The sequence below is a fragment of the Zophobas morio genome, unplaced genomic scaffold (genome assembly GCF_036711695.1).
Source record: "Zophobas morio isolate AGI-343-1 ecotype UQ-CSIRO unplaced genomic scaffold, CSIRO_AGI_Zmor_V1 ptg000041l, whole genome shotgun sequence".
NCBI classification, from domain to species: Eukaryota; Metazoa; Arthropoda; class Insecta; order Coleoptera; family Tenebrionidae; genus Zophobas; species Zophobas morio.
Window position 1 is genome coordinate 1,439,991 of NW_026972146.1, and position 27,342 is coordinate 1,467,332.

The 27,342-nt window shown below is 29.2% G+C and overlaps 1 protein-coding gene across 6 annotated transcripts in view; it reads left to right on the forward strand.

The window, feature by feature from the left end:
* Spri (sprint) overlaps positions 1-27,342 on the forward strand; it is a 183,378-nt gene that overhangs the window by 83,770 nt on the left and 72,266 nt on the right. Inside the window, exon 1 of one of the 6 annotated variants that reach the window (XM_064071484.1) lies at positions 6,835-6,921. The exons of the other annotated variants lie outside the window; for them this stretch is intronic. Within the exon in view, the coding sequence (XP_063927554.1) occupies positions 6,851-6,921 (71 nt within the window). The 5' untranslated portion in view covers positions 6,835-6,850. Of the gene's footprint in view, positions 1-6,834; positions 6,922-27,342 lie in introns of those variants that run through there. 6 annotated transcript variants of the gene reach the window in all.

A 27,342-nucleotide genomic window follows, 5' to 3' on the forward strand; every position in this document is an offset into this window, starting at 1 on the left:
AAATAGGAGTAAACTGAAAAGTCCCCAAACTAAAATCTCGAAAAACTGAGAATTAGAAAGTTGAAACAGCAAGAAATTATGGTCGAAATCGGTTAGGATCTGTATCAGATCACGGATCATGGCTTATAAATAAAATCGTTTCCGAGTGTTTAGAGTCGATATTGGCCTGAGTGCGCTCCTAGTTAGAAAGAAACACTGTTGCCAACATAAGTCGAGGAGTCCTCAACCGTCATTTAATTACTATGACGTTTCTCTATGTTCTCTGGCTGTGCGCCATGTTGGGTGGGCGGCAAAACGGAAGCGTGTTCGCATATTTGTCTAAACCAACGTTACGTGAAAGTGTCCGTTATTTCGTAAGTTTATCAGCGATTTTTTCCTTCTCTACATAAGTATATTACGTTATCTATAAATATACGTTTTCGATTTTATAACAACTGTCGTTTTTGTTTTGTTTAGTGGTTTACTTTCAACTTCCTTGTAGTTTTCGACTATACGAATATCACTTGTGAAATCGCGGAATAACAGCGGATCGCGGCTCCCTGCGCCACCCCGACTCCGACCCATCACAATTGGCTGTAATTTCTGCCGCTCCAGAAACATCGTCGCGATGAACCCCCATTATCACCCCCTAATAGTTTCCTTCGCCAACTTTCCAGAAAATCGGCACTACACCATATTGACAACTCCAGCCTAAAACACTTTCGCTGTATCTACCAAATATCGATTAAACTTCGCCGTCGCCGTCTTGTATTTGAGTAATGAACGTCACTTTATAAACTGGCGACACTCACTTTGATTAAAGTTTATTACGGTGACGTTCGAGGAGTAATTTTTCACGGCCCCGAATGACTACTTTTCGTTAGATTTATGAAGTGGCGGAAAAAACCGCCCCCGAATGTGGCGGCGCGCTTAACATGCAGGACGAAGATGGCGCAGATGGGGTCCGGCTAACGATTCCGCACTATGTGCTACTTGATGTAGTGCTATAACTCACCCCCGGGAAAATTCCGGGAATTAATTTCGGGAGGCGGTACAGGTGCTGGCGGCTAATGAAAAGACAATAATCGCGCGTGACCGAGAATGAGGAATCGATTTTCAAAAAGTACGAGGCGGAATTCGGGGTTAATATATGGATGTGTAATGTACAAGTATCAGGCGGCAAACGAGCTTTCGAAAGTTAGGTTATAATTGATATTTATTTCAGTTTATTCAAATGGATGATTTTGGTGAAATACAGGACTGATCTAGGTAGTGTGCTTTAGATCACGTAAAGTACAGTTAAAGTCAATAGATTTAAAACGTGATAACAATATATAAATACATAATAGTTGATAAGAATGCAACCTTCGATTTATCTGAATTTTCTGACAATGTTGTTACGCGGTGATAATTCTGAGGATTCCACGATTTCAAAGATTGCCTATCAATGAAAAATTTTGTGACATAAGTAAATTTATTTTAGGAAACTTATCGCTTATTTACTGTTGGTAGCTATAAAACGCCAGGCCTATCTCTGTTAGCCAATATAAATTTAGTTCGAATGTAATGTTTACAGTTCGTCGTAAATTGTCTTTATTTTTACTTCCGGAGCGTAAGCTAAGAAGTTTCTATGGAGTCCGTCGGGCGACTGATTACTTTCATGTTTTCTTGACGTTTCATGACCCCTTGACTATAAAAAATAAGTTTCTCGTTTTCGTTTGTCTGCTTGTCTGTACGCCGTTTGTGTCGATTTTCATTTGAGAGATAATGTCCGAAATTAACGGACCAATTGTTTTTCGATTTTTCAGGTTTTTAATTTTCCTATTTTTCAATTTCTGGATTTTCAATTTTTCGATATTTCAGTTTTGGGATTTCTGAATTTTTCGATTCTTCAATTTTTAGATCCTTCAATTTTTCGATTCTTCAGTTTTTAGATTCTTCAATTTTTCGCTTCTTCAATTTTTCGATTCATCAATTTTGCCTTTCCTCAATTTTTCGCTTCCTCAATTTTTCGATTCTTCAATTTTTCCTTGTTCAATTTTTTGCTTTTTCAATTTTTCGCTTCTTCAATCTTTCGCATCTTCATTTTTTCGATTTTTTAATTTTTCGAGTACGATTCCTGGGTTTTTTTATTCTCTCATTTCTTAATATCCCGACTTTTCGATGTCTTGATTTCTCTACGTCTCGTTTTCTCGATTTTTCAGTTTTGGAATTTTTCGAATTTTTAATTTTCAATTTGTCAATTTTGCTTTTCGTTTTTTTTTATTCTCCAATTTTTTACTTTTTCGGTTTTTTATTTTTTTTATTTTTCGTTTCCTCAGTTTTTGATTTTTCGACTCTTCGATATATAGATTTTTTTGAATTTCCAGTTTTTCAATATTTTGATTTCCCATTTTTTGATATTTCAGTTTTGGAATTTTTTAATTTCACGATTTTTAGGTTTTCGATTTTTAAAGTTTTTAATTTTTTAATTTTTCGATATCTTTTTTTTTATTTTTCAGCTTTTTGGTTATTCAATTTTCCGATGTTACGAAGTTTTGATGTTTCGATTTCCCTATTTTTAATTTTTTTAATTTTTCAATTTCTCAAGATTTGAATTTTGGGAATTTTTTAATTTCCCGATTTTTTACCTTTTCGATTTTTAAATTTTTGACTTCCAATCTTTGACTTTTCGATTTCTCGATATTTCAATTTTTCGAAGTTTCAGTTTTGGAATTTTTAAATTTTTTGATTCTTCAGTTTTTTCCCATTTTTCAATTTTTAGATATTTCAGTTTTGGAATTTTTCAATATTTCGATTCTTCAATTTTTATATTTTTAACTCTTAGATTTTTAAATTTTTCAATTTTTAACTCTTTCGATTTTTCAGCTTTTTGGCATTTCGATTTACCAGTTTTTCTCTTTCAGTTTTCCAGTTCTTTAATTCACCAAATTTGCCTCATTTCAGTTTTGGTATTTTTCAGATTCTCGATTTTAAAATTTTTCGATTCATCTTTCTCGATTTTTCAGTTTTTAGATTTCTCAATTTTTCGATGTTTCAGTTTTTTTAATTTCTTGGTTCTTCAATTTTTTCCCATTTTTCAAATTTTCAATTTTTCGCATTTTTAAATTTTAGAGTTTTCGGTTTTGGCCTATTTCGATTTCTCAATCTTGTGATGTTTCGATTTCTCAACTTTTCGGCATTTAGATTTTCCAATTTTTCTGTTTCAGCTTTTCAGTTTTTCAATTGCCCAAATTGTTCTCATTTCAATTTTGGAATTTTTCAGATTTTCGATTTTTCAGTTTTTCGATTCATCAATTTTCCGATTTTTCAAGTTTTGGGATTTTTAGACTTTTCGGTTTCTCGATTTTTCAGTTTTTCAATTTCTCCATTTTTCGATGTTTCAATTTATTATTTCTTCAAGATTTTTCCATTTTTCAATATTTCGAGATTTTAGTTTCGGAGTTTTCAATATTTCGATTCAAGTTTTCTATTTCTCGATTTTTTACCTTTTCGATTTTTAAATTTTTCCAATTTTTTGAGTAGGAATTTTTGACTTCGATTTCTGGATTTTTCAGTTTTTCGATGTTTGGGATTTTTTAAATTTCTTGGTTCTTCAATTTTTTTCCATTTTTCAATTTTACGATTCTTCAATTTTTCAATTTATAACTTTTTCAATTTTTCGGTTTTGGCCTATTTCAATTTTGGAATTTTTCATTTTTTCGATTAATAAATTTTTGGATTTTTCAATTTTTGCGATTTTTAATCTTTTCGATTGATCGGTTTTTCAGTTTTTTTATTCTTTAATTTTGCTTCCATTTTTCTCAATTTGTGGATGTTTCAGTTTTGGGATTTTTTAAATTTCTTGGTTTTTCAATTTTTTTCCATTTTTCAATTATTCGATTCTTCAATTTTCAGTTTTTAAATTTTAGATTTTTCAGTTTTTCAATTTTTAACTTATTCCATTTTTCTGTTTCAGCTTTTCAGTTTTTCAGTTCCTCAATTTTTGCGATTTTTCAGTTTTTTGATCCTTGGGTTTTCCGATTTTTCAATTTTTGCGGTTTTTGACTTCGAATTTTTGACTTTTCGTTGTCTCGATTTTTCAATTTTCCAATGTTTCAGTTTAGGGATTTTTAAATTTTTTGATTCTTGAATTTTTTCCCATTTTTCAATATTTCCATATTTCAGTTTTGGAATTTTTCAATATTTCGATTCTTCAATTTTTATATTTTTAACTCTTAGATTTTTAAATTTTTCAATTTTTAACTCTTACGATTTTTCAACTTTTTGGCATTTCTATTTCCAGTTTTTCTCTTTCAGTTTTTCAGTTCTTTAATTCACCAAATTTGCCTCATTTCAGTTTTGGTATTTTTTAGATTCTCGATTTTAAAATTTTTCGATTCATCAATTTACCGATTTTTCAATTTTTGCGATTTTTAGACTTTTCGATTTCTCGATTTTTCAGTTTTTAAATTTCTCAATTTTTGAATGTTTCAGTTTTTTTAATTTCTTGATTCCTCAATTTTTTCATATTTTTCAAATTCTCAATTCTTGAATTTTTCAGATTTTTAAATTTTAGATTTTTCGGTTTTGGCCTAATTCGGTTTCTCAGTCTTCTGATGTTTCGATCTCTCCACTTCTCGGCATTTAGATTTTCTGTTTCAGCTTTTCAGTTCTTCAATTCCCCAAATTTTCCTCATTTCAGTTTTGGAATTTTTCGGTTTCTCGATTTTTCAGTTTTTCAATTTCTCCAGGATGTTTCAATTTATTATTTCTTCAACTTTTTTCCATTTTTCAATATTTGGAGATTTTAGTTTTGGAGTTTTCAATACATATTTTGATTCAATTTTTCTATTTCTAGATTTTTTACTTTTTCGAATTTAAAATTTTTCCAATTTTTTGACTAGGAATTTTTGATATTTCGATTTCTCGATTTTTCAGTTTTTCCCTTTTGGCCTATTTCAATTTTGGAAATTTTCAGATTCTCGATTTTTCAGTTTTTCGATTAATGAATTTTTGGATTTTTCAATTTTTGCGATTTTTTGACTTTTCGATTGATCGGTTTTTCAGTTTTTTATTCTTTAGTTTTTTTTCCATTTTTCAATTTTTGGCTTTCGATTAGGTACTTGATTTTTCAGTTTTTGAATTTCTTCATTTTTCGATGATTCAGTTTTGGGATTTTTCAATTTGTTGTTTCTTCAACTTTTTTCCATTTTTCAATACTTCGAAATTTCAGTTTTGGAGTTTTTCAATATTTCGATTAAATTTTGCGATTTCTCAATTTCTCGATGTTTCAGTTTTGGGATTTTTTTAATTTCTTGGTTCTTCAATTTATTTCCGTTTCTAAAATTATTTGATTTTTCAATTTTTCAGTTTTTAAATTTTAGATTTTTCAGTTTTGCAATATTTCAACTTTTCGGCATTTAGATTTTCCAATTTTTCTGTTTTAGCTTTTCAGTTTTTTAATTCATCAATTTTCGGAATTTTTGATTTTTTTCAATTTTTCAGCTTTTCTTCCGTTTTTCAATTTCTCTATTTTTCAGTTTTTTGATCCTTTGGTTATCCGATTTTTGAATTTTTGCTATTTTTTGACTTCGAATTTTTGACTTTTCAATTTCTTGATCTTTCAGTTTTTCAATTTCTGCATTTTTCGTTGTTTCAGTTTTGGGATTTTTCAATTATTTGTTTCCTTCAACTTTTTTCGTTTTTCAATATTTCGATTCAATTTTTTGATTTCTTGATTTTTAACCTTTGCGATTTTTAAATTTTTGTAATTTTTCTACTTCGAATTTTTGAGGTTTCGATGTCTGGATTTTTCAATTTTCCGATGTTTCACTTTCGGGATTTTTAAATTTTTTTATTCTTAAATTTTTTCCCATTTTTCAATATTTTCATATTTCAGTTTTGGAATTTTTCAATATTTCGATTCTTCAATTTTTCGAATTAAAATTTTAGATTTTTAAATTTTTCAATTTTGAACTTTTTCGATTACTCGGTTTTGGCCTATTTCGATTTCTCAGCCTTCTGATGTTTCGATTTTTGGACATTTTGGCATTTTGATTCTCAAATTTTTCTCTTCAGCTTTTCAGTTTTTCAATTCCCAAAATTTTTCTCATTTCAGTTTTGGAATTTTTCAGATTCTCGATTTTTCAGTTTTTCGATTCATCAATTTTTGGATTTCTCAGTTTTTAGTTTTTCTTCCATTTTTCAATTTCTCGATTTTTCAGTTTTTTGATTCTTTACTTTTCCTATTTTTCAATTTTTGACTTTTCGATTTCTCAAGTTTTTCAATATTTCCGTATGTCGAGAAATTTTGAGATTCGATTTTTTTGATTTTCGATGGCTCAACTTTCGATTTAGATTTTTGGTTTTTCAATTTTTGGATTTTTTAAAATTTTGATTTATCCAATGTTTCAATTTCTCGATTGTTCGATTTCTCGATATTTAGATTTTTCTGCTATCTCTTGGAATTTGCGTAGGGGCTGCAGGAATGTTATTTACGCATTTTTACTTTATAGAGGTGATTAGAAAACAAAAATTTCAGGTAGAACCACCCATATAATGTACACAAAAAACACCTAGTGACATAATACCAATTAAGCATCACGTTTGCGACCAACACGTTGTTATTGAAACCTTCATACTCTGGAACGCACCAACGTCGTCGCGAATCCTCGTAATCGCACCCAACACACGATTTCTGCAAATAGCCTCACCTGTTCGGTTCGTTGCGCCGCCACTGTAAATACTGCATGGTGGGTAAACTCCAGACTCAAGGCTGGCAGCAACGTGCACCACCACACTTTCCTTTCTGCGTTTGCAGTGTTGGTACCGCGTTTCGACACCCATTCGTGGTCAGTGCGGTTTTTAATGTGCGTAAAGCCCCCCCGAGATGAAGATAACCAAGTACACGACCTTGCTGATGCAGACAGTGGCCTACAGGCGTTCTTTCTCGTCCTGCGAGTGAGTACCGCTCCAAAATTAGAGTTTATCGCCCTAGGGCCAAAAGTGGCCCGTTATCGATCGGGTGGAGCAACCGCGCGGGCGAAATAAACCCGCTTCTAGTTTTAATTCGACGCGGTCTGTGGGGCGGAAGTATCTCGAAACGAAGTTAAATAATTAACATTCGGGGTGCGAATTTGGTAAAACCCCCCTGGGGGCGCGATGGTATCTCCTCGGACCGAGTCGGAGTGCACTTAATAGCTCTCGGAAATATCGCGCCTAATCTGAGGATGTGGTTATTTTCAGTTTGTAAGTCAGTGGACTGTGTTTAAGATAAGAAAATTGTCGGAGCGGCGTTTTATTTATGATATTATAAAGCCGGGATTATATTTCATTTGCAGCAGTTCTGGAGGGCGGCTGTCTCGGAATGGACAGAGTTTAAAGAAGACATTAGAGGGATCCGGGGCGGATTCGCCGGCTGGGGATATTAAATTAACACGGAATTCTTCGTGAATCATGGCGGAGGAGCGTTTCCTAATCGTGGGGTGGCGTGGGCGGCGATCAACAAACAAAATTGGTCAGGTCTGGCGGACGGCCTTGCGGATTTGAAGGATTAGACGACACCCACTTTTATCTTTTTTATCGGTGGCACGGATTCGGATGGGATCGACGGAGTTAAGCCCGATTTAATCCGTTGTGAATTTTAATAAGGCCGAAATTGGCGGAATTTCCGGAGTTAGAGATAGTAAGTTATTTTTAGGTACGGAGTGTAAGCTTCTTCAATTTTTCGATTCTTCCATTTTCCGATTTTTTAAAATTTTCAATTTTTCAATTAAATTGTTATTCGATTTATCAGTTTTCCCATATTTCCGTTTACGATTTTTCAATTTTCTGATTCTTCAATTTTTCCATTCTTTAATTTTCCAATTTTCAGCGTTTTGTTTCTTAAATATTTTTATTTTTCAGTTTTTCAATTTATCGATTTTTTACGTTTTAGTTTTCAAATTTTTCGATTTTTAAATTTTCAATTTTTCGTTTCTTAAATGTTTCGCTTCTTCAATTTGTTGCTTCTTCAATTTTTCGTTTCCTTCTAGGATTGTTCGATACTTCAGTTTTTTGTTTCTTCAATTTTTCATTTCTTCAATTTTTCGTTTCGTCAGTTTTTCGTTTCTCCAATTTTTCGCTTCTCCAATTTTTCAGTTGTTCAATTTCTTGATTTTTTTAAATTGTCAATTTCTAAATTTTTCTGTTACTCGATTTATCAGTTTTTCCATATTTCAGATTTAAATTACATAGTAAGATTTATTTTTACGTACGGAGTGTAAGCCAAGGACCATCGGCGACTGGCCACTTTCATGTTTTCTTGATGTTTCATGACTTCCAAAGTTTGAAAAAAAAGGTCTTCCGTTTTCGTCTCTATTAATTTTTTATAGACACATAATTTCCGAAACTACTTACATCCAGATTTTTGAGAAAACTATCAAAATTGTATAATAACATTTTAATAACTTAATAAATAAAATAATAAATTTATTCGTTTATTTATTTCCAAAATTAATGACGTCATCTCAATTTTTTTTTAATTATAGACACAAGGTGACACAAAAAACGTAATGAATGAGAAAATTTGGGAATATAGTACTGTAATCTTATTAAATCTTATGATTTTTCAAAAAATCTGGATTTGTTCACTTTTGACCAATTTTTTTGAGTCATAATTTTGCATTTTCCTCATTTTCTTCGATCTTACAAATTTTTTTATATTGATATTTGTTTTTTCTACTTTAAATTTTTCGTTTCTTGAATGTTTCGTTTTTTGATTTTACCAAGTTCTTGATTTCATTTTGTAATTTCTCGATTTTACACTTTTTCAATTTTTCAATTTTTCCTTTCTTCAATTTTTCAAGTTCTTATTTTACAATTTTTCATTTCCCCGATATTTAATTTTACAACTTTTCGAGTTCACAGTTTCTTGATGTCACAATTTTTCGTGTTTTGAACTTTAATCTATTCAATTTTTCAATTCCTCAACTTCCAGATTTTTAGTTCTTCGTCTCTTCAATGCTTCAAATTTACAATTTTTATTTTTCGATTTTTTAGTTTCTCAATTTTTAGTTTTTGGATTTTTCACTTTTTCGTACCAATTCTTCAAGTTCTTCTTTTCAGTTTTATAATTTGTTGATATCACAATTTTTCGGTTTTTCAACTTTAATTTTTTTCACTTCTTCAATTTTCGTTTCTTTCTTCAATTTTTTGATTTTTCCATTTCCCGATTTTTTAAAATTTTGGATTTCTCAAATTTTTTTTCTTATCCGGTTTATCGATTTCCCCATATTTCAGTTTTACGGTTTCTAATTTGGATTTTTTGACTTTTTGTATTTTCTACTTTTCGATTTCTCGACTTTTCTCTGCGTCTCTATTTCTCTGTTTTTCATTTCTTTAATTTTTTATTTTTCAGTTGTTCAATTTCTCGATTTTTCACGTTTTGGTTTTTTCGACTTTTCGATTTCTCGACCTTTCGATTTTTCGATTCCTCAATTTTTCTTCAAATTTTCAGTTTTTCAATTTTTTCATTTATCGATTTATATATTTTTATTTTGCAATTTTTGGAATTTTTAATTTTAGATTTTTTCATTTTTTGATGTTTCGATTTCTCAAACTTCCGGTTTTTCGACTTCTCGGTTTTTCAATGTTTGGATTTTTCAAGTTTTTGCATTTAAATTTTTCGATTTTTAGTTTCTCAGTTTTAGTTTTTGGATTTTTCAATTTTTCCATTCTTCAATGTTTCAAGTTCTTAATTTATGATTTTTTTTCATTTTCTCAATTTTTAATTTTGCAATTTTTCAATTTTTTGTTATCACAATTTTTCGTATCTTCAATGTTGCGATTTACAATTTGTCAGTTTTGCAATTTTTCGATTTTTCGTTTTTCGATTTTTAATTTCTTAATTTTTGATTGTTCGATTTTTCGGTTTTTAGTTTCTTCAATTTTTGGCTTCTTCAATTTTTCGATTCTTCAGATTTTCAGTTTCTTCGTTTTAATTTTTAATTTTCTCAATTTTTCCTCGAATTTTCATTTTTCGATTTTTCGACTTCTCGATTTTTGGTTTTGGTTTTAAATTTTTCGGTTTTGTAGTCTTTCGATTTTTTAGTATTTCAATTTTTCAAGTTTTCGCTTTTTGAAGTTATCGAGAGTTCGATGTTCTGATTTTTTTAATGTTCAATTTGCCGATTTTTCGTTTCTTCAATTTTTCAAGTTATTAATTTATAATAATTATTCATTTTCTAGATTTTTATTTTTCAGTTTTCCGATTTTACTATTTCTTGATGTCACAATTTCTCGTTTTTTCAACTTTTGTTTGTTCAATTTTTCAGTTTCTCAATTTTTACAATTTTTTGATTTATAAACTTTTCTTCGAGTTCTTAATTTAAAATTTTTTCATTTTTTCGGTTTTTTCAATTTTTCAATTTTTTTATATCACGATTTTTTCATTTTTCCTTTTTCTTCGATTTAACAATTTTCTGAAGTCACAATTTTTCGTTTCTTTAGTTTCGATTTGCAATTTTTAGATTTTTCACTTTTTGATTTTTTAGTTTCTCAATTTTTAATTTTTCGAGTTTTTATTTTTCGTTTCTATTCCTCAAGTTCTTGATTTTATTTTTCCAATTTCTCAATTTTTCAATTTTTGAATTTAATTTTTCGTTTCTTCAATTTTTCAACGACTCATGTTATAATAATTTTTCATTTTCTCGATTTTTAATTTTTCAATTTTACAATTTTTTGGTTTTTTCGTTATCTTTATTTTTTTCGATTTCATAATTTTTCAGTTTCTCACCTTTCAAAATTTTCAATTTTCCGATTTGTGATTTTTCGAAATTTCAATTTTTCCGTTTTTTCGATTTTTCATTTTGTCAATTTTTCGTTTCCTCAATTTTTAAATTCTCGATTTTAATTTTTCATTTCCCACTTTTTTAATTTCCATTTTCTTGATTTTATATCACAGTTTTTGGTTTTTTCGTTTCCTATATTTTTTCAAAGTCTCATTCGACTTGATAATTTTTCGTTTATTCATTTTTTCAAATTTTCAATCTTCGAATTTTTCAAGTCCCGGATTTTCCAATTTTTAAATTTTTCAATCTTGCAATTTTTGGATTTCTGAGATATCCGATTTTCCGTTTTCTTCAATTTTCAATATTTAGATTATATAATATTTCGAATTTTCAGTGTTTAGATTTTCCAAAGCTTCCATTAATTTTTTGTTTCTTCATTTCTGATTTTAATAAACTAAAAAATTGAAAAAATTAATGAACTGAAAAATTGGAAACAAGAAAAAACACGAAAGAAAAATATTAGAAAACCCAAAAAAATGTAAAATCGAAAAATCACAGAATCGCCAAAATTGTAAAGTCGGAAAACACAACAATATCGAAAAATAAAAAAAATAATGAAAAAAAAACAAAAATTGAATGATTCTAAAATAATACAATTGAAAAAGTGGGAAATTTTAAAAATTATTATTACATAATTATTTAAAATGAAAACTAGAAAAATTGTGAACCAAAAATTGAAGAAACGAAAAATTAAAAAACTGATAAATCGAAAACTGAAAAAATGAAAACAAACAGAACATTGAAAAACCAAAAAATTGAACAATTGAAAAATTTAAAATTGACAACATGAAATTGCCAATCGAAAATTGCTAAATCTAAAAACTAAAACACCCAAAAGTTTGAAAATCTAAAAACTGAAAATTTTAAAGTGAAAACTCAAAAAGTGCATATCGTAAAATTGCGAAACAAAAAAATTAAAAATTGAAAAATTACAAATCGAAAAATTGGTCAAACGAAATATTGAAAAAACAAAAAATTATAAAATCCTAACTTAAAAAAAATACGAAATATAAAAATGAAGAAAATAAAAAACCGAAATGAAAAATTGCAAACCGAAAATTTTTGCGAACAAAAATTCGGAAAATTCAAATCGAAAAATTAAAAATACGAAAAACTGAAAAAATTAAAATTGAAAAAACAAAAGCTTATAAAATCGAAATATTGAAAAATGGAAAAAAGTTATCAGAGAACAAAAGTAGCAACAAATTTTTATAATTTTTCAAAGAAACGGGATCAATTTAAAAAAAAACTAAACATAACATAACCGTCCGTACGCAATTATGAAGATGTTATTTATGTATATAGGCTATTCAATTTGTCATTGAACTTAGCTTTCAGCGCATTTTTACGACTTTTTCTGACATCCGTGTGAGCATGAAATCGTCAACCGTACACTAGCTTTGTAAAAAAGGCTGCTATTACAAAAATAACGAACTCTTTGTCTTCAAAGGAGCGAAGTACGGTTTATCCCCCCCCCCTTTTCCATTAAAAAAATAGCGCAGCGGCAGTCACTTCCTCTCTCGAAATTAAAGTTGAAAAGTTAATGGAAGTGGTTAGGCCTTTTGTATCCTCCGTACAAAAAGTCGGACGTAATAAATTCGATCTTGCCCTTATAGAATTCCCATCTCGTCCAATAAATGACAAAGAACAAATCGTCTATAAAAGTAGAATTTAATTTGAACTCTTGGCCAAGAATCCAATTAGAGATCCGGGTCCGTCAAATGCATTCCTCGTTAGTTAAAAACTGCCCCCGTTCAATTCAATAACGCGCCCCTAGATAATATAGATTAGTCGTCCCTTTTACGTCGAACGGAGCGCGTCCCTTTATTTTTTATTCACTTAATTTCTTTAGTCCGGCTCGAGGATACATAATAATTAGGGATTACGACGTAACGGGATCGGGACAATGTCGCCGGGGAGAAGAGCCCCGTATTGATTTTCACCTGTGGAACAAAGACCGAGTTTATTCAAAGATTAGTCGCTGATTAACGGCAACAAGCGGCGGTTTTCGATTGAGAAAAATTCCGCTGCGAAAGAGTGACGAATTGAAATCTCGCCCCTCGTTAAACTCCGCCGTCCCCTCTTTAAACAAAAAGAAAAATATGATCTTCCAGATCACTGACCAGATCTTCTCCGTCTGGGGAAAAGTTTTCGCTCTAACGAGGCACAATAATCCGCCAATTCGATTGAGCCAAGTTTATCAATGATAGCCGGTCCTTGCTCGGTCTTATTAATCAGAAACAAAAGATTCCGGGGGGCGTTCGGACACGTCCTCTTCATTAAAGCACGACGCCCAATTAGCCCCCACTGTCCGAGTCCAGATAAAGTACTTACGGCGTCAGCACGAAAAGCAAAAAGGGACCTAACTAGCTGTGATTTTTAATTAGTTTTCGACGCTTCGTTTGCCTTAAAAGGGTGGAATTATGAGAGGTTTCGGGGGAAAGGTATGCTAAATAGCTTCGGCTTTCTAAGGGCTGTTTGTAATCCTTTTACCGCATGGAGATTTATTGTTATTGCATCTGAGCTTTTAAAGTAGAGCGGGATAGCTTCAAGATTTTCCAGTCTAGTTTAATTTGGATAATAAGCGGATTAACCTTTTTGAGGGATGATCAAAGGGTGCTGCCATTTCCGAAGACGACGAAATGTGAACGCTCGCGCCGAAGTGCTTCCTTAATTATGGCGATAAGTGCGATAAGGATTACGAGGAATGCGGTGATAAAACTGTAATAAACCTAAATTTAGTACAAATAGCGAGGAAGCGACGCGACGAGGAACTCCAAGGTACTGACCCCACGTTCAAATTGGCCGGACGGCCGTTCGGCAACAAGTGCGCATTTAAATTAGTTTGATAATTATGCAACCAAACATACATATTTTGAAGTTATTCAGAACTGGTGTCATTAAAATTTCAATAACTGGATTTTGTATTAACAAAAATTAACAATTCATATACTTTTGCGTCATTTTTACTTCATCTCGACCTTTCATGACCCCTAGAGTACGAAGAAATAAGTCTCCCGTTTTCGTCTGTCTGCCTGTCTGTCTGTCCGTCCGTCTGTTGTCCCGATTTTTATTAGACAGATAATCTAGATACATGGTACAACGCTAACCAAAATTTGTCTAATCATCCCCAATAATAACATGATGACCTCACTTCAAAATTGTACATAATAAATCTAGAAAAATCAAAATTATAAAAACATTTTGCAATTTAATTTTGAATCTGCAAAGCCGAATGCTTTGAAATCTTGCAGATGTTTTAAAATTATGATAGGCATGATAAATTTTTAATCTAAATATATTCACTTATCCCCTTCAAAAAATTGATGAGGTCAGCTCAAAATTTTGCCGAATAAGTCCTTTCGAAAATGTGCAAAATATGATCAGACTATACTTATAATTTATAAATGGACTTGTACTCAAGGGCGAAGGAAGTTTTGTCGAAATAATCATCGACCAATTTTTTTTGAGTCAATTTTGGGACCCCGATTTCTTTTTTGAAAAATTTAAAACAATCTTGGGGTTCTAGGTATTCCTGTTTGGAAAGAATGTAAAAGTGCTTTTGAGCCTTTAGTGTCTTTTCTTATAATAATTTAATTACAAATTTCTTAGAGTATACGTCATTTGCTAAAATCAGTCTTATCTTAGCAAGTACTAGCCCCGCCCACCCACCCTCTCTTTTCTTAGAGAATGTCTCATTTGCCAAAATCAGTCTTGTCTTAGCAAGCAGTAGCCCCGCCCACCCACCCTCTCTTTTTTTAGAAGGTATATCATTTGCCAAAATCAGTTTTATCTTAGCAGGTATTTGTCCCACCCACCCACCCTGTGTTTTCTTAGAAGGTATCTCATTCTCCCCAAAAAAATGTAAAATTCAAAAATTACAGAATCGCCAAAAATGTAAAGTCAAAAAAACACTAAAAAATCGAAAAATTAAAAAAATAATAATGGAAAAAACCAAAATTCAATAAATTTAAAATCATAAAATTGAAAAAGTGAGAAATTTTAAAAATTATTGTTACAAATGTCATATTTAAAATGAAAATTGGAAAAATTGCAAATCAAAATGTGAAGAAACGAAAAATTAAAAAACTGACAAATCTAAAATTAGAAAAACCAAAAAAATGAAAAATTTTACAATGAAAACAAAAAGAAAAGGACATTGAAAAACAAAAAATTGAAGTGAAAAATTAAAAAAAAATTGAAAAATTTAGAATTGAAAATGCATGAAATTGCAAATCGAAAATTGCCAAATCTAAAAACTGAAACACCCAAAAGTTTGAAAATCGAAAAACTGAAAATTTTAAAGTGACAACTCAAAAAGTTGCATATCGCAAAATTGCGAAACAAAAAAATTAAAAACTGAAAAATTACAAATCGAAAAACTGAACAAACAAAATATTGAAAAAACAAAAATTATAAAATCGTAAAATCGAAAAATTAAGAAATATAAAAATGAAGAAAACAAAAAAAAGAAACGAAAAATTGAAAAATTAAAAAAATTAAAAACTGCTAAGATAAGTCAGTTTTATTTAAGCAGCCACTAGCCCCACCCACGTGGCCTCTTTTTTCTTAGATGGTATCTTATTTGCCAAAATCAGTTTTTACTTAGCAGGTACTAGCCCCGCCCACCCACCCTCTCTTTTCTTAGAGGATGTCTCATTTGCCAAAATCAGTCTTGTCTTAGCAGGCAGTAGCCCCACCCACCCACCCTTTCTTTTTTAGAGGATATGTCATTTGCCAAAATCCGTTTTAGCAAGTACTGATGACTAACTTTTACAAAAAATGATCAAATGATCTCTAGTGTTTAGTTGGTTGTGCTTTAATGGATTTTTTTTGTTGGTTTTGTTTTTGTATATAATTTACGAATGTCGAAAAATTGAAAAATCGGAAAACTGAAAATTGAAAAAATTGAAAAATCGAAGAACTGAAAATACGAAAAATTGCAAAATCGAAAAAAGTGGAAAATCGAAAAATTGGTAATCAAAGAACTCAAAAAAGGAAAAGTTGAAACATGAAAATGAAAATGTGAAACTTGAACGTTGAAAAAATTAATGAATCAAAAAATTGGTAGGTAGAACACGAAAGAGAAAAATTAGAAAACCCCAAAAATGTAAAATTAAAAAATTACAGAATCGCCAAAATTGTAAAGTCGAAAAACACTAAAAAATCGAAAAATTAAAAAATTAATAATCGAAAGAACCAAAATTCAATAATTTTAAAATCATAAAATTGAAAAAGTGGGACAGTTTAAAAATTATTATTACAAATTTCATATTTAAAATGAAAATTAGAAAGATAGAAGAATCAAAATATGAAGAAACGAAAAATAAAAAAACTAAAATTTGAAAAATCGAAAACCGAAAAAATTGAAAAATTTTACAATGAAAACAAAAAGAAAAGGACATTCAAAAATTAAAAAAATTAAAAACTCGAAAAATTACAAAATCTAAGAATTAAAGAACAAAAATTCGGAAAATTCAATCGAAAAACTGAAAAAATTAAAACTGAAAAAACAAAAGATTATAAAATCGAAATATTGAAAAATGGAAAAAAAGTTATCAAACAACAAAGATAGCAACAAATTTTTATGATTTTTCAAAGAAACGGGATTTGTTGGCTTGCTCTTCGAGGGCAAGGAAAGTTCTGTCGAAATAACCTTCGACCACCCACCCTCTCTTTTTTTAGAAGGTATATCATTTGCCAAAATCAGTTTAATCTTAGCAGGTATTAGCCCCGCCCACCCACCCTGTGTTTTCTTAGAAGGTATCTCATTTGCCAAAATCAGTCTTAGCAGCTGCTAGCCCCACCCACCCACCCTTTCTTTTTTAGAGGATGTCATTTGACAAAATAAAAATCGGAAAACTGAAAATTCAAAAAATTGAAAAATCGAAGAACTGAAAATACGAAAAATTCCAAAATCGAAACAAGTGGAAAATCGAAAAATTGGTAATCGAAGAACTCAAAAAAGGAAAAGTTGAAACATGAAAACTAAAAACATTGAAAAAATTAATAAATCAAAAAATTGGTAGGAATAACACGAAAGAGGAAAATGTAAAATTCAAAAATTACAGAATCGCCAAAATTGTAAAGTTGAAAAAACACTAAAAAATCGAAAAATTAAAAAATTAATAATGGAAAAAATCAAAATTCAATAATTCTAAAATCATAAAATTGACAAAGTGAGAAATTTTAAAAATTATTATTACAAATTTGATATTTAAAATGAAAATTGGAAAAATTGCAAATCAAAATGTGAAGAAACGAAAAATTAAAAAACTGACAAATCTAAAATTAGAAAAACCGAAAACCAAAAAAATGAAAAATTTTACAATGAAAACAAAGAGAAAAGGACATTGAAAAAACAAAAATTGAAGAAGTGAAAAATTAAAAAAATTGAAAAATTTACAATTGAAAATACATGAAATTGCAACTAAAATTGCCAAATCTAAAAACTGAAACACCCAAAAGTTTGAAAATCGAAAAACTGAAAATTTTAAAGCGAAAACTCAAAAAGTTGCACATCGCAAAATTGCGAAACAAAAAAATTAAAAATTGAAAAATTACAAATCGAAAAACTGAACAAACAAAATATTGAAAAAACAAAAAAATTATAAATTCGTAAAATCAAAAAATTAAGAAATATAAAAATGAAGAAAATAAAAAACCGAAACGAAAAATTGCTAACAGAAAATGAGAAATTGAAGAATCGAAAAATTGAAAAATTAAAAAAATTAAAAACTCGAGAAATTTTATATCGAAAAATTACAAAAGCTAAGAATTAAAGAACAAAAATTCGGAAAATTCAAATCGAAAAATTGAAAATACGAAAAACTGAAAAAATTAAAATTGAAAAAACAAAAGATTGAAAAAAGGAAAAAGTTATCAGAGAACAGAGATAGCAACAAATTTTTATAATTTTTCAAAGAAACGGAATTTGTTGGCTTGCCCTTCAAGGACAAGGAAAGTTCTGTCGAAATAACCTTCGACCACCCACCCTCTCTTTTTTTAGAAGCTATATGATTTGCCAAAATCAGTTTTATCTTCGCAGGTATTAGCCCCGCCCACCCACCCTGTGTCTTCTTGGAAGGTATCTCATTTGCCAATATCAGTCTTATCGTAGCAGCTACTAGCCCCGCCCACCCACCCTTTCTTTTTTAGAGGGTATGTCATTTGCCAAAATCCGGTTTTTTTTTGGCAAGTTTGACTAACTTTTACAAAAAATGATCAAATGATCTCTAGTGTTTAGTTGGTTATGTTTAATGGATTTTTTTGTTGGTGACCAATGAGATATCTTCTAAGAAACGAGAGGGTGGGTGGGTGGGGCTAGTGGCTGCTAAGATAAAACTGATTTTGGCAGATGACATACCCTTTAAAAATAGAGAGGGTGGGTGGGCGGGGCTAGTAGTTGCCAAGACTGATTTTGGCTAATGAGATACTTTCTAAGAAAGGAGAGGGTGGGTGGGTGGGGCTAGTGGCTGCTAAGATAAAACTGATTTTGGCAGATGACATATCCTCTAAGAATAGAGAGGGTGGATGGGCGGGGCTAATAGCTCTTAAGATAAGACCAAAGTCAGTTTTGTTTAAGCAGGCACTAGCCCCACCCACCTGCCCCCTCTTTTCTTAGAAAGTATCTCATTTGCCAAAATCAGTTTTATATTAGCAGGTACTAGCCCCGCCCACCCACCCTCTCTTTTCTTAGAGGCTATGTTATTTGCCAAAATCCTTTTTATTTCGGCAGATGACTAACTTTTACAAAAAATGATCAAAATTTGGAAACATTATGAGCTTACAAGGCAGGAATTTTGAACATATTCTCTAGTGTTTAGTTAGTTATGTTTTAATGGATTTTTTTCTTGGTTTTGTTTTTGTTATTATTTACGAATCTCTTATTAAATGTTTATATTTACTTTAACATTACATCCATATCTTTATTTTAACTTATAAGGGTTATCATAAAAAAAAATAAATTCCCAAAATCAAATGATTTTCGAAAAAGTGGACTTGTACTCAAGGGCTAGGAATGATTTAATCAATGAAATAAATTCACGCATTCATTAATTTTTTTTGAGACACCCCGTGTAAGCAAATCTAAAAAATTGGTCTAGAGTTATTTCGACAGAACTTCCCTCGCCTTTGACCACAAGACCGATTTTGGCAGATGACATACCCTGTAAGAAAAAAGGGGTGGGTGGGTGGGGCTAGTAACTGCTAAAATAAAACGGATTTTGGCAAATGAGATACCTTCTAAGAAACGAGAGGGTGGGTGGGTGGGGCTAGTGGCTGCTAAAATAAAAGTGATTTTGGCAAATGGTATACCCTCTAAAAAAAAGAGAAGGTGCCCCCTCTTTTCTTAGAAGGCATCTCATTTGCCAACATCAGTCTAGCCCCGCCCACCCGGCCTCTCTTTTCTTAGACGGTGTGTCATTTGCCAAAATCCGTTTTATTTAAGGAAGTACTGATGACTAACTTTTACAAAAAACATTTTTTGAGACACGCAAACGTAAAAAATTGGTGGAGAGTTATTTCGACAGAACTTCCCTCGCTCTTGAGTACAAAACCGATTTTAGCAAATGACACCCTCTAAAAAAAAGTGAGGGTGGGTGGGCGGGGCTAATATTTGTTAAGATAGAACTGCTTTTACCAAATGACGTATGCTCTAACAAATTCACTTAAATTATTATAAGAAAGGACACAAAGCCTCAAAAGCACTTTTAAATTTTTTCGAAACAGGAATACCTAGAACGTCAAGATTGTTTTAAATTTATCAAAAAAAATCAAAATGAATTAAAAAAAATTGGTCGAAAGTTATTTTGACAGAACTTCCCTCGTTCTTGAGTACTTTTTCGAAAATCATTTGCTTTTATTATTTAGTTAAAATAAAGATATGTCTCTAATATTAAAGTAAACGTAAAGAAACGTGCTACGCGGTGTTTCAAGTGAGTTTTTCCAATACAAAATTTTGTGATAACGTCATCAACATTTTTGCAGGACTATATAGTTATCAGGTTGCACAAATGCAGTATAATACTGATAACAGTAGTACTGTAATGCTAAATTTTCGGGAAAATAGAGTGAGTGGTTCTTAACTCAATCAATAAAATAAATTGCGTCACGCATTCAGTTTTTTGGGTGCTCCTGTATAAGTAATTCTAAAAACTATGCGTTCATTGGTAAAACACAAGTATAGAGATTTTGCAGATTTGAAATCGAATTTATTCGGAAAAAATTGGAGCAAACTAAATGAAATTACCCAGTTCGTTTCATTTAATTGTGACGATAATGCAGCGCTCGTCCACAACGTATGAATTAGCAAAATAATCCCCATAAAACGCATAACGGTGGCCAATTCGCCCACACGGAAATTACTCCGCACTAACTTTCTACATAAGCATTACCTCAACAGTTTTGTTTACGCCTCGAATTTATTCGCGGTTTGGTAGCAACCCAGCCCGTCCAGTATAATCCCGTTAATAATTAAAACAATTACGGCGAACAATAAAGACACTCATAACGGGGGTAGCGAAGAATTCCGCCGCCCTCGCGATATTAAACATATTTTTCCGCCCCCGACTCGCACGCACCGAATTGTCAAAGCGGCATTAGTTCTTGTCAGGAGAGTTTTGTGCTAACCCCGCTTGAAGCGCGCACCTAAAATAAAAAATGGCTTTGCTGTTTGCCTAAGTTTTATAACTTCATCAAAACAGTAGCGAGAAACAAGCGCTTTTATTTACGTGGCCTGAAATTTAGATTAGTTTGACAAATTCGCTGGGGAGGTTCGGAGGTACGATTTAATTAAGCCGGATTTTTCTCCCGGGGAATTTCGATAAATGGCGTTGGAGGGACTAGTGTTAGTGTGGAACAAAGTTCCGCGATCGGATCAAACAAGACGGATCTGCTCCTTATCAAAGCCGAAACAGCAAATAAACATCAACATGTCTCGCACTTGAGAAATGCCGGTAGTTTATCATGTTTGCGTCCTTATCTTGTTCTGATGGGCACGACGCCGGATTCCCTCGGGAGTTACCTACGGCCAAAATTATGAGCAAAGTCCTGGACAGATGTAAACTTGTGTTTTAAGGAGTGCGGGCTGAGGGAATGATTTATTTTTATAGGGATTTATATGACGGTTTTGTTCCACGGATCCACCTGTTATGAAAATTGGGCGCGGTGAACTTAAAACTTCGCTGAATTGCTTCTGAAATATTGAATAAAGTGAATTCGCCGACATAAATCACGTCAGAAATGTTTACGCGGACTAGTGTCGGATCGAATTTTCGTGATTGTGGAGTCGGTGGAGTTCCAATCTAGCGCAAATCGAGTTTTCACCCTAGCCATCCAGATTTTTGGAAAAAAAATCAAAATCTTCAATTTTTCAAGTTTTTGATTTCCAGTTTTTAGATTTCTCAAAGTTTTCATTTTATACTTTGTAAAACTAAAAAATCGGAAAAAATTGGAAAGAAGAATAAACGAATCGATTCGAAAAATTGCGAAACCAAAAAATTGCAAAATCGAAAAATTATAGAAACGTCAAAATTGTGAAGTAGAAAAACTGTAACACCGAAAGATCGAGAAATTGAAAAATTAAATTTTGTAAAATTGAAAAATTACAGATCGAAAAATAGAATAAATGAAAAAATTTAAAATTGAAAAAGTGGAAAATTTTAAAAATAATTATTATTATTAAGTACCTATTTAAAATGTAAACTAAAAAAATTGCAAGTCGAAAATTGAAGAAACGAAAAGTTAATAAATCCAAAGTCGAAAAATTAATAAACAAAGTTGAAACATCGAAAAATTGAAAAAATAAAGAAAGCCTAAAACCGAAACGGAAAATTGCAAAACGAAAAACTATAGGTAAATTGAGAAACTAAAAAATTGAAAGAAAGAATCGAAAAATTGGAAAACCAAAAAATTATAAAATCGAAAATTCAAATACAAATCCAAATAGAAAAATTGAAACATTCTAAAATCATAAAATTAAAAAAGTGAAAATTATAATTATTATTATTTAAAATCAAACATTGCAAATCAAAAATTGAAGAAACGAAAAATTGAAAAATCCAGAAACTGAAAACTCTAAAATTGAAAACCGAAAAACTGCAAATCGAAACATTGAAAAATCCGAAGATTGAAAAATTTCACATTGAAAAATTGAAATTGAAAAACGAGAAATTGAAACACTGAAAGTCTAAAAATTCAGAAACTTAAAAATCGAAAAATTGGAGAACCAAAACATTGTAAAATCAAATACTATAGAATCGTCAAAATCGTAAAGTCGAAAAACGACACTGAAAGATCGAAAAATTGAAAATTAAATATCGTAAAATTGAAAAATTGATAACCGAAAATTATAAATCGAAAAACTGAAAAATCGAAATATTGAAAAAGTTTTAAAATCCAATGATCGAGAAATTGAAAAATTCTAAAATCATAAAATTGAAAAAGTGAAAAATTTTGAAAATGATAATTATTATTTAAAACGAAAACTAGAAAAATTGCAAATCAAAAATTGAAGAAACGAAATATTGAAAAATCCAAAGTAGAAAAATCGAAAATTTGAAAATCGAAAAACTGCAAATCCAAAAATTGAAAAATTTCATATCGAAAAAAAGAAAAATCATAAAATCAGATCACTGAAAAACCGAAAAATTGAAAAAATAAAACCTAAAAGAGAATCGGAAAGATGAAAAACGAAAAAAAAATTGAAACGAGAAATTAAAATGCTATCAATCGTCGAAATTGCAAAGTCGAAAATTTTAAATATGACAAATATTATTATTTAAAACGAAAACTAGAAAAATTGCAAATCAAAAATTGAAGAAAGGAAAAGTTGAAAAATCCAAAGTAGAAAAATTTCACATCGAAAAAAAAAACCAAAACACTGAAAAATCAAAAAATTGAAAAACAAAAAAAATAAAAAAAAAACGAGAAATTGAAACAACACTGAAAGACTAAAAATCGAGGAACTTAAAAATCGAAAAAAGGTAATGAATTAAAAATTTGGAAAAAAAAATCGAATCGAAACGAAAAATTAGAAAACCAAAACACTGTAAAATCAAACACTATAGAATCGCCAAAATTGTAAAGTTGACAAGCCGTATCATTGAAAGATCGAAAAACTGAAAATTAATTATCATAAAATTGAAAAATTAAAAATCGAAAATTATAAATCGAAAAACTGAAAAATCGAAATAATGAAAAAGTTTTAAAATCCAATGATTGAAAGATGTAAAAATTCTAAAATCATAAAATTGAAAAAGTGAAAAATTTTAAATATGACAATTATTGTTATTTAAACGAAAACTAGAAAAATTGCAAATCAAAAACTGAAGAAATTAAAAGTTGAAAAATCCAAAGTAGAAAAATCGAAAATTTGAAAACCGGAACACTGCAAATCCAAAAAATGAAAAATCCGAAGATTGAAAAGTTTCACATCGAAGAACAGAAAAATCATAAAATCAAAACTTTGAAAAATCGAAAAATTGAAAAACGAAAACAAATGAAAAAGAAGGAGAAGTTGAAACATTAAAGTACTTAAAGACTAAAAATCGAGGAACTTAAAAATCGAAAAAACTTAATGAATTGAAAAATTGGAAAAAGGAAAAATCGAATCGAAACGAAAAATTGGAAAACCAAAAGATTGTAAAATCAAACACTATAGAATCGTTAAAATTGTAAAGTCGAAAAGCCGTATCATTGAAAGATCGAAAATTGAAAATTAAATATCATGAAATTGAAAAATTAAAAATCGAAAATTATTAATCGAAAAACTGAAAAATCGAAATAATGAAAAAGTTTTAAAATCCAATGGTTGAAAAATGAAAAAATTTAAAATCATTAAATTGAAAAAGTGAAAAATTTTACATATGACAATTATTATTATTTAAAACGAAAACTTGAAAAATTGCAAATCAAAAATTGAAAAAACGAAAAATAAAAAAATTCAAAGTAGAAGAATTTAAAACTTCAAAACCGAAAAACTGCAAATCCAAAAATTGAAAAAATCATAAAATCAGAACCGAAAAATTGAAAAAATAAAGAAAACCTAAAACAGAATGGAAAAATTGAAAAACGAAAAAAATTAAAGAAACCAGAAATTGAAAGATTAAAAGTCGAGAAACTTGAAAACGAAAAAAGTTAATAAATCGAAAAATTGGAAAAAAGAAAAATCGAATCGAAACAAAAAATCGGAAAACCAAAACATTATCAAATATAATAAACTAAATCGTCAGAATTGTAAAGTCGAAAATCTGCAACATTGAAGAATCGACAATTAAATATCGAAAAACTCAAAAATCGAAATAATGAAAAGTTTTATAATCCAATGTTTGAAAAAAGGAAAAATTCTGAAATCATAAAATTAAAAAAGGAAACATTTTTAAATATGATAATTATTACTATGTAAAACGAAAACTAGAAAAATTGCAAATCTAAAAATTGAAAAATGCGAAGATTGAAAAATTTCATATTGGAAAAAAGAAAAATGAAAATCAGAACACTGAAAAACTGAAAAATTGAAAAAATAAAGAAAACCTAAAACAGAATCGAAAAAATGAAAAACGAAAAAAAATTCAAGAAACGAAAAATTGAAACACTTAAAGACTAAAAATCGAAAAAAGTTAATGAATCGAAAAATTGGAAAAAAGAAAAATCGAATCGAAACAAAAAATTGGAAAACCAAACACTGTGTAGAATCGTCAAAATTGTAAACTCGAAAAATAACATTGAAAGATCGAAAAATTGAAAATCAAATATCTTAAACATGAAAAATTATAAATCGAAAAACTGAAAAATCGAAATAATGAAAAAGTTTTAAAATCCAATTATTGAAAAATGAAAAAAATGAAAAAAATTTAAATCATAAAATTGAAAAAGTTAAAGCTTTTAAATATGACAATTATTACTATTTAAAACGAAAACTAGAAAAATTGCAAATCAAAAATTGAAGAAACGAAAAATTGAAAAATCAAGAAACTGAAATATCGAAAATTGAAAGAGCAAAAAATAAAAAAATCCAAAGTAAAAATATCGAAAATTTAAAAACCGAAAAACTGCAAATTCAAAAAATGAAAAATTCCGAAGATGGAAAAATTTCACATCGAAAAAAAGAAAAATCATAAAATCAGAACACTGAAGAACCGAAAAATTGAAAGAATAAAGAAAACCTAAAAGAGAATCGGAAAAATAAAAAACGAAAAAAAATTTAAACGAGAAATTGATGCACTTGAAGACTAAAAATCGTGGAACTTAAAAATCGAAAAAAAGTTAATGAATTGAAACATTGGAAAAAAGAAAAATCGAATCGAACGAAAAATTGGAAAACCAAAACATAAAAAAATTGAGCGAAAAATAAAAAAATCCAGAGTCGAAAAATCGAAATATTGAAAAATCCGAAGATTGAAAAATTTCACGTTAAAAAATTTAAAAAAATAAGAAAACTTAAAAGCGAAACGAAACATTGAAAAACGAAAAATTTAAACACTTAAAGATTAAAAATCGAGAAACTTGAAGATCGAGAACAGTTAATGAATCGAAAAATTGGAAAGAAGAAAAATCAAATCGAATCGAAAAATTGGAAAACCTAAACACTGTAAAATCAAACACTATAGTAAAGTGGAAAAACTGTTACATTGAAAGATTGAAAAATTTGAAAAATTAAAAAATTAAAAATCGAAAACTCGAGAAAATGAAAAAATCGAGACATTGAAATTAGGAACTCCAAGTCCAAAGCTGAAAAATCGAATATTTGAAAACCGAAAAACCGCAAATCGAAACATTGAAAAATCCGAAAATTGAAAAATTTTACGTTAAAAAATTATAAAATTAAACACTGAAAAAACGAAAAATTGAAAAAATAAAGAAAACCTAAAACCGAAATGAAAAATTGCAAAACTAAAAACTAAAAATCGAGAAACTTCGAAATCGAAAGAAGTTGATTAATAGAAAATTGCACAATCGTCAAAATTGTAAAGTCGAAAACTTTAACTTCGAAGGATTGAAAAATTCCAAAATCATAAAAATTGAAAAAGTGAAATTTTTAAAATGATAATTATTAGTATTTAATACAAAAACTAAAAAAATTGCAGATCAAAAATTGAAAAATCAAGATTAAAAAATCCAAAGTAAAAAAATCGAAAAATTCGAAGATTGAAAAATTTCACGTTGAACAAAGAAAAATCATACAATCAGAACATTGAAAAACCAAAAATTGAAAAAATTAAGAAAACCTAAAAGCGAAACGACAAAAAATTCAAGAATCGAAAAATTGAAATCAAATCGAAAATTTGGAAGACCAAACCATTGTGAAATCAAATACTGTAAAATCGTCCAAATTGTAGAGTTGAAAAACTGTAACATTGAAAAATCGAAAAATTGAAAAATTATTTTGTAAAATTGAAAAATTAAAAACTGAAAAAGCGAAAAATTTTGAAAATTGCAATTATTAAATATTAAAAATGAAAACTAGAAAAATTGAAGAAACCAAAAATTGAAAAATCGAGAAACTGAAAAATCTGAAATTGAAAAAGCGAAAAATTAAAAAATCCCAAGTAGAAAAATCGAAAAATTGAAAGCCGAAAAACTAAATCAAAACGAATCCGAAGATTGAAAAGTTTCATATTGAAAAAAAAGAGAAATCATAAAATCAGAACCCTGAAAAACCGAAAAATTGAAAAAGTAAAAAAACCTAAAACCGAAACGAAAAATTGAAAAACAAAGAACTAAAAATCGAGAAACAAATCGAAAGAAGTTGATTAACCTAAAAATGATAGAATCGTCAAAATTGTAAAGTCAAAAAACTGTAACATTGAAAGAACGAAAAATCGATAATTAAATATCGAAAAACTCAAAAATCGAAATAATGAAAAGTTTCATAATCCAATGTTTGAAAAAAGGAAAAATTCTAAAATCATAAAATTAAAAAATTAAAAAATTTTAAATATGATAATTATTATTATGTAAAACGAAAACTAGAAAAATTGCAAATCCAAAAATTGCCGAAACAAAAAATTGAAAAATCAAGAAACTGAAATATATCTAAAATTGAAATATTGGAATATTTCACACAGGGAAATTATAAAATCAGAAACATTGAACAATTGAAAAATCGAATAATTGAAAAAATAAAGAAAACCTAAAACAGAATCGGAAAATTGAGAAACGAAAACAAGATTCAAGAAACGAAAAATTGAAACACTTAAAGGCTTGAGAGAAGGGAGAAACTTAAAAATCAAAAAAATTAATTTATCGAAAAATTGAAAAAAAGAAAAATCGGATCGAAACGAAAAATTGGCAAACCAAAACATTGTAAAATCAGACACTATAGAATCGTTAAAATTGTAAAGTCGAAAAACCGTAACATTGAAAAATCGAAAAATAAAAAATTAAATATCATAACATTGAAAAATTAAAAATCGAAAATTATAACTCGAAAAACTGAAAAATCGAAATAATGAAAAAGTTTTAAAATCCAATTATTGAAAAATGAAAAAATTTAAAATTATAAAATTGAAAAAGTGAAAACTTTTAAATATGACAATTATTACTATTTAAA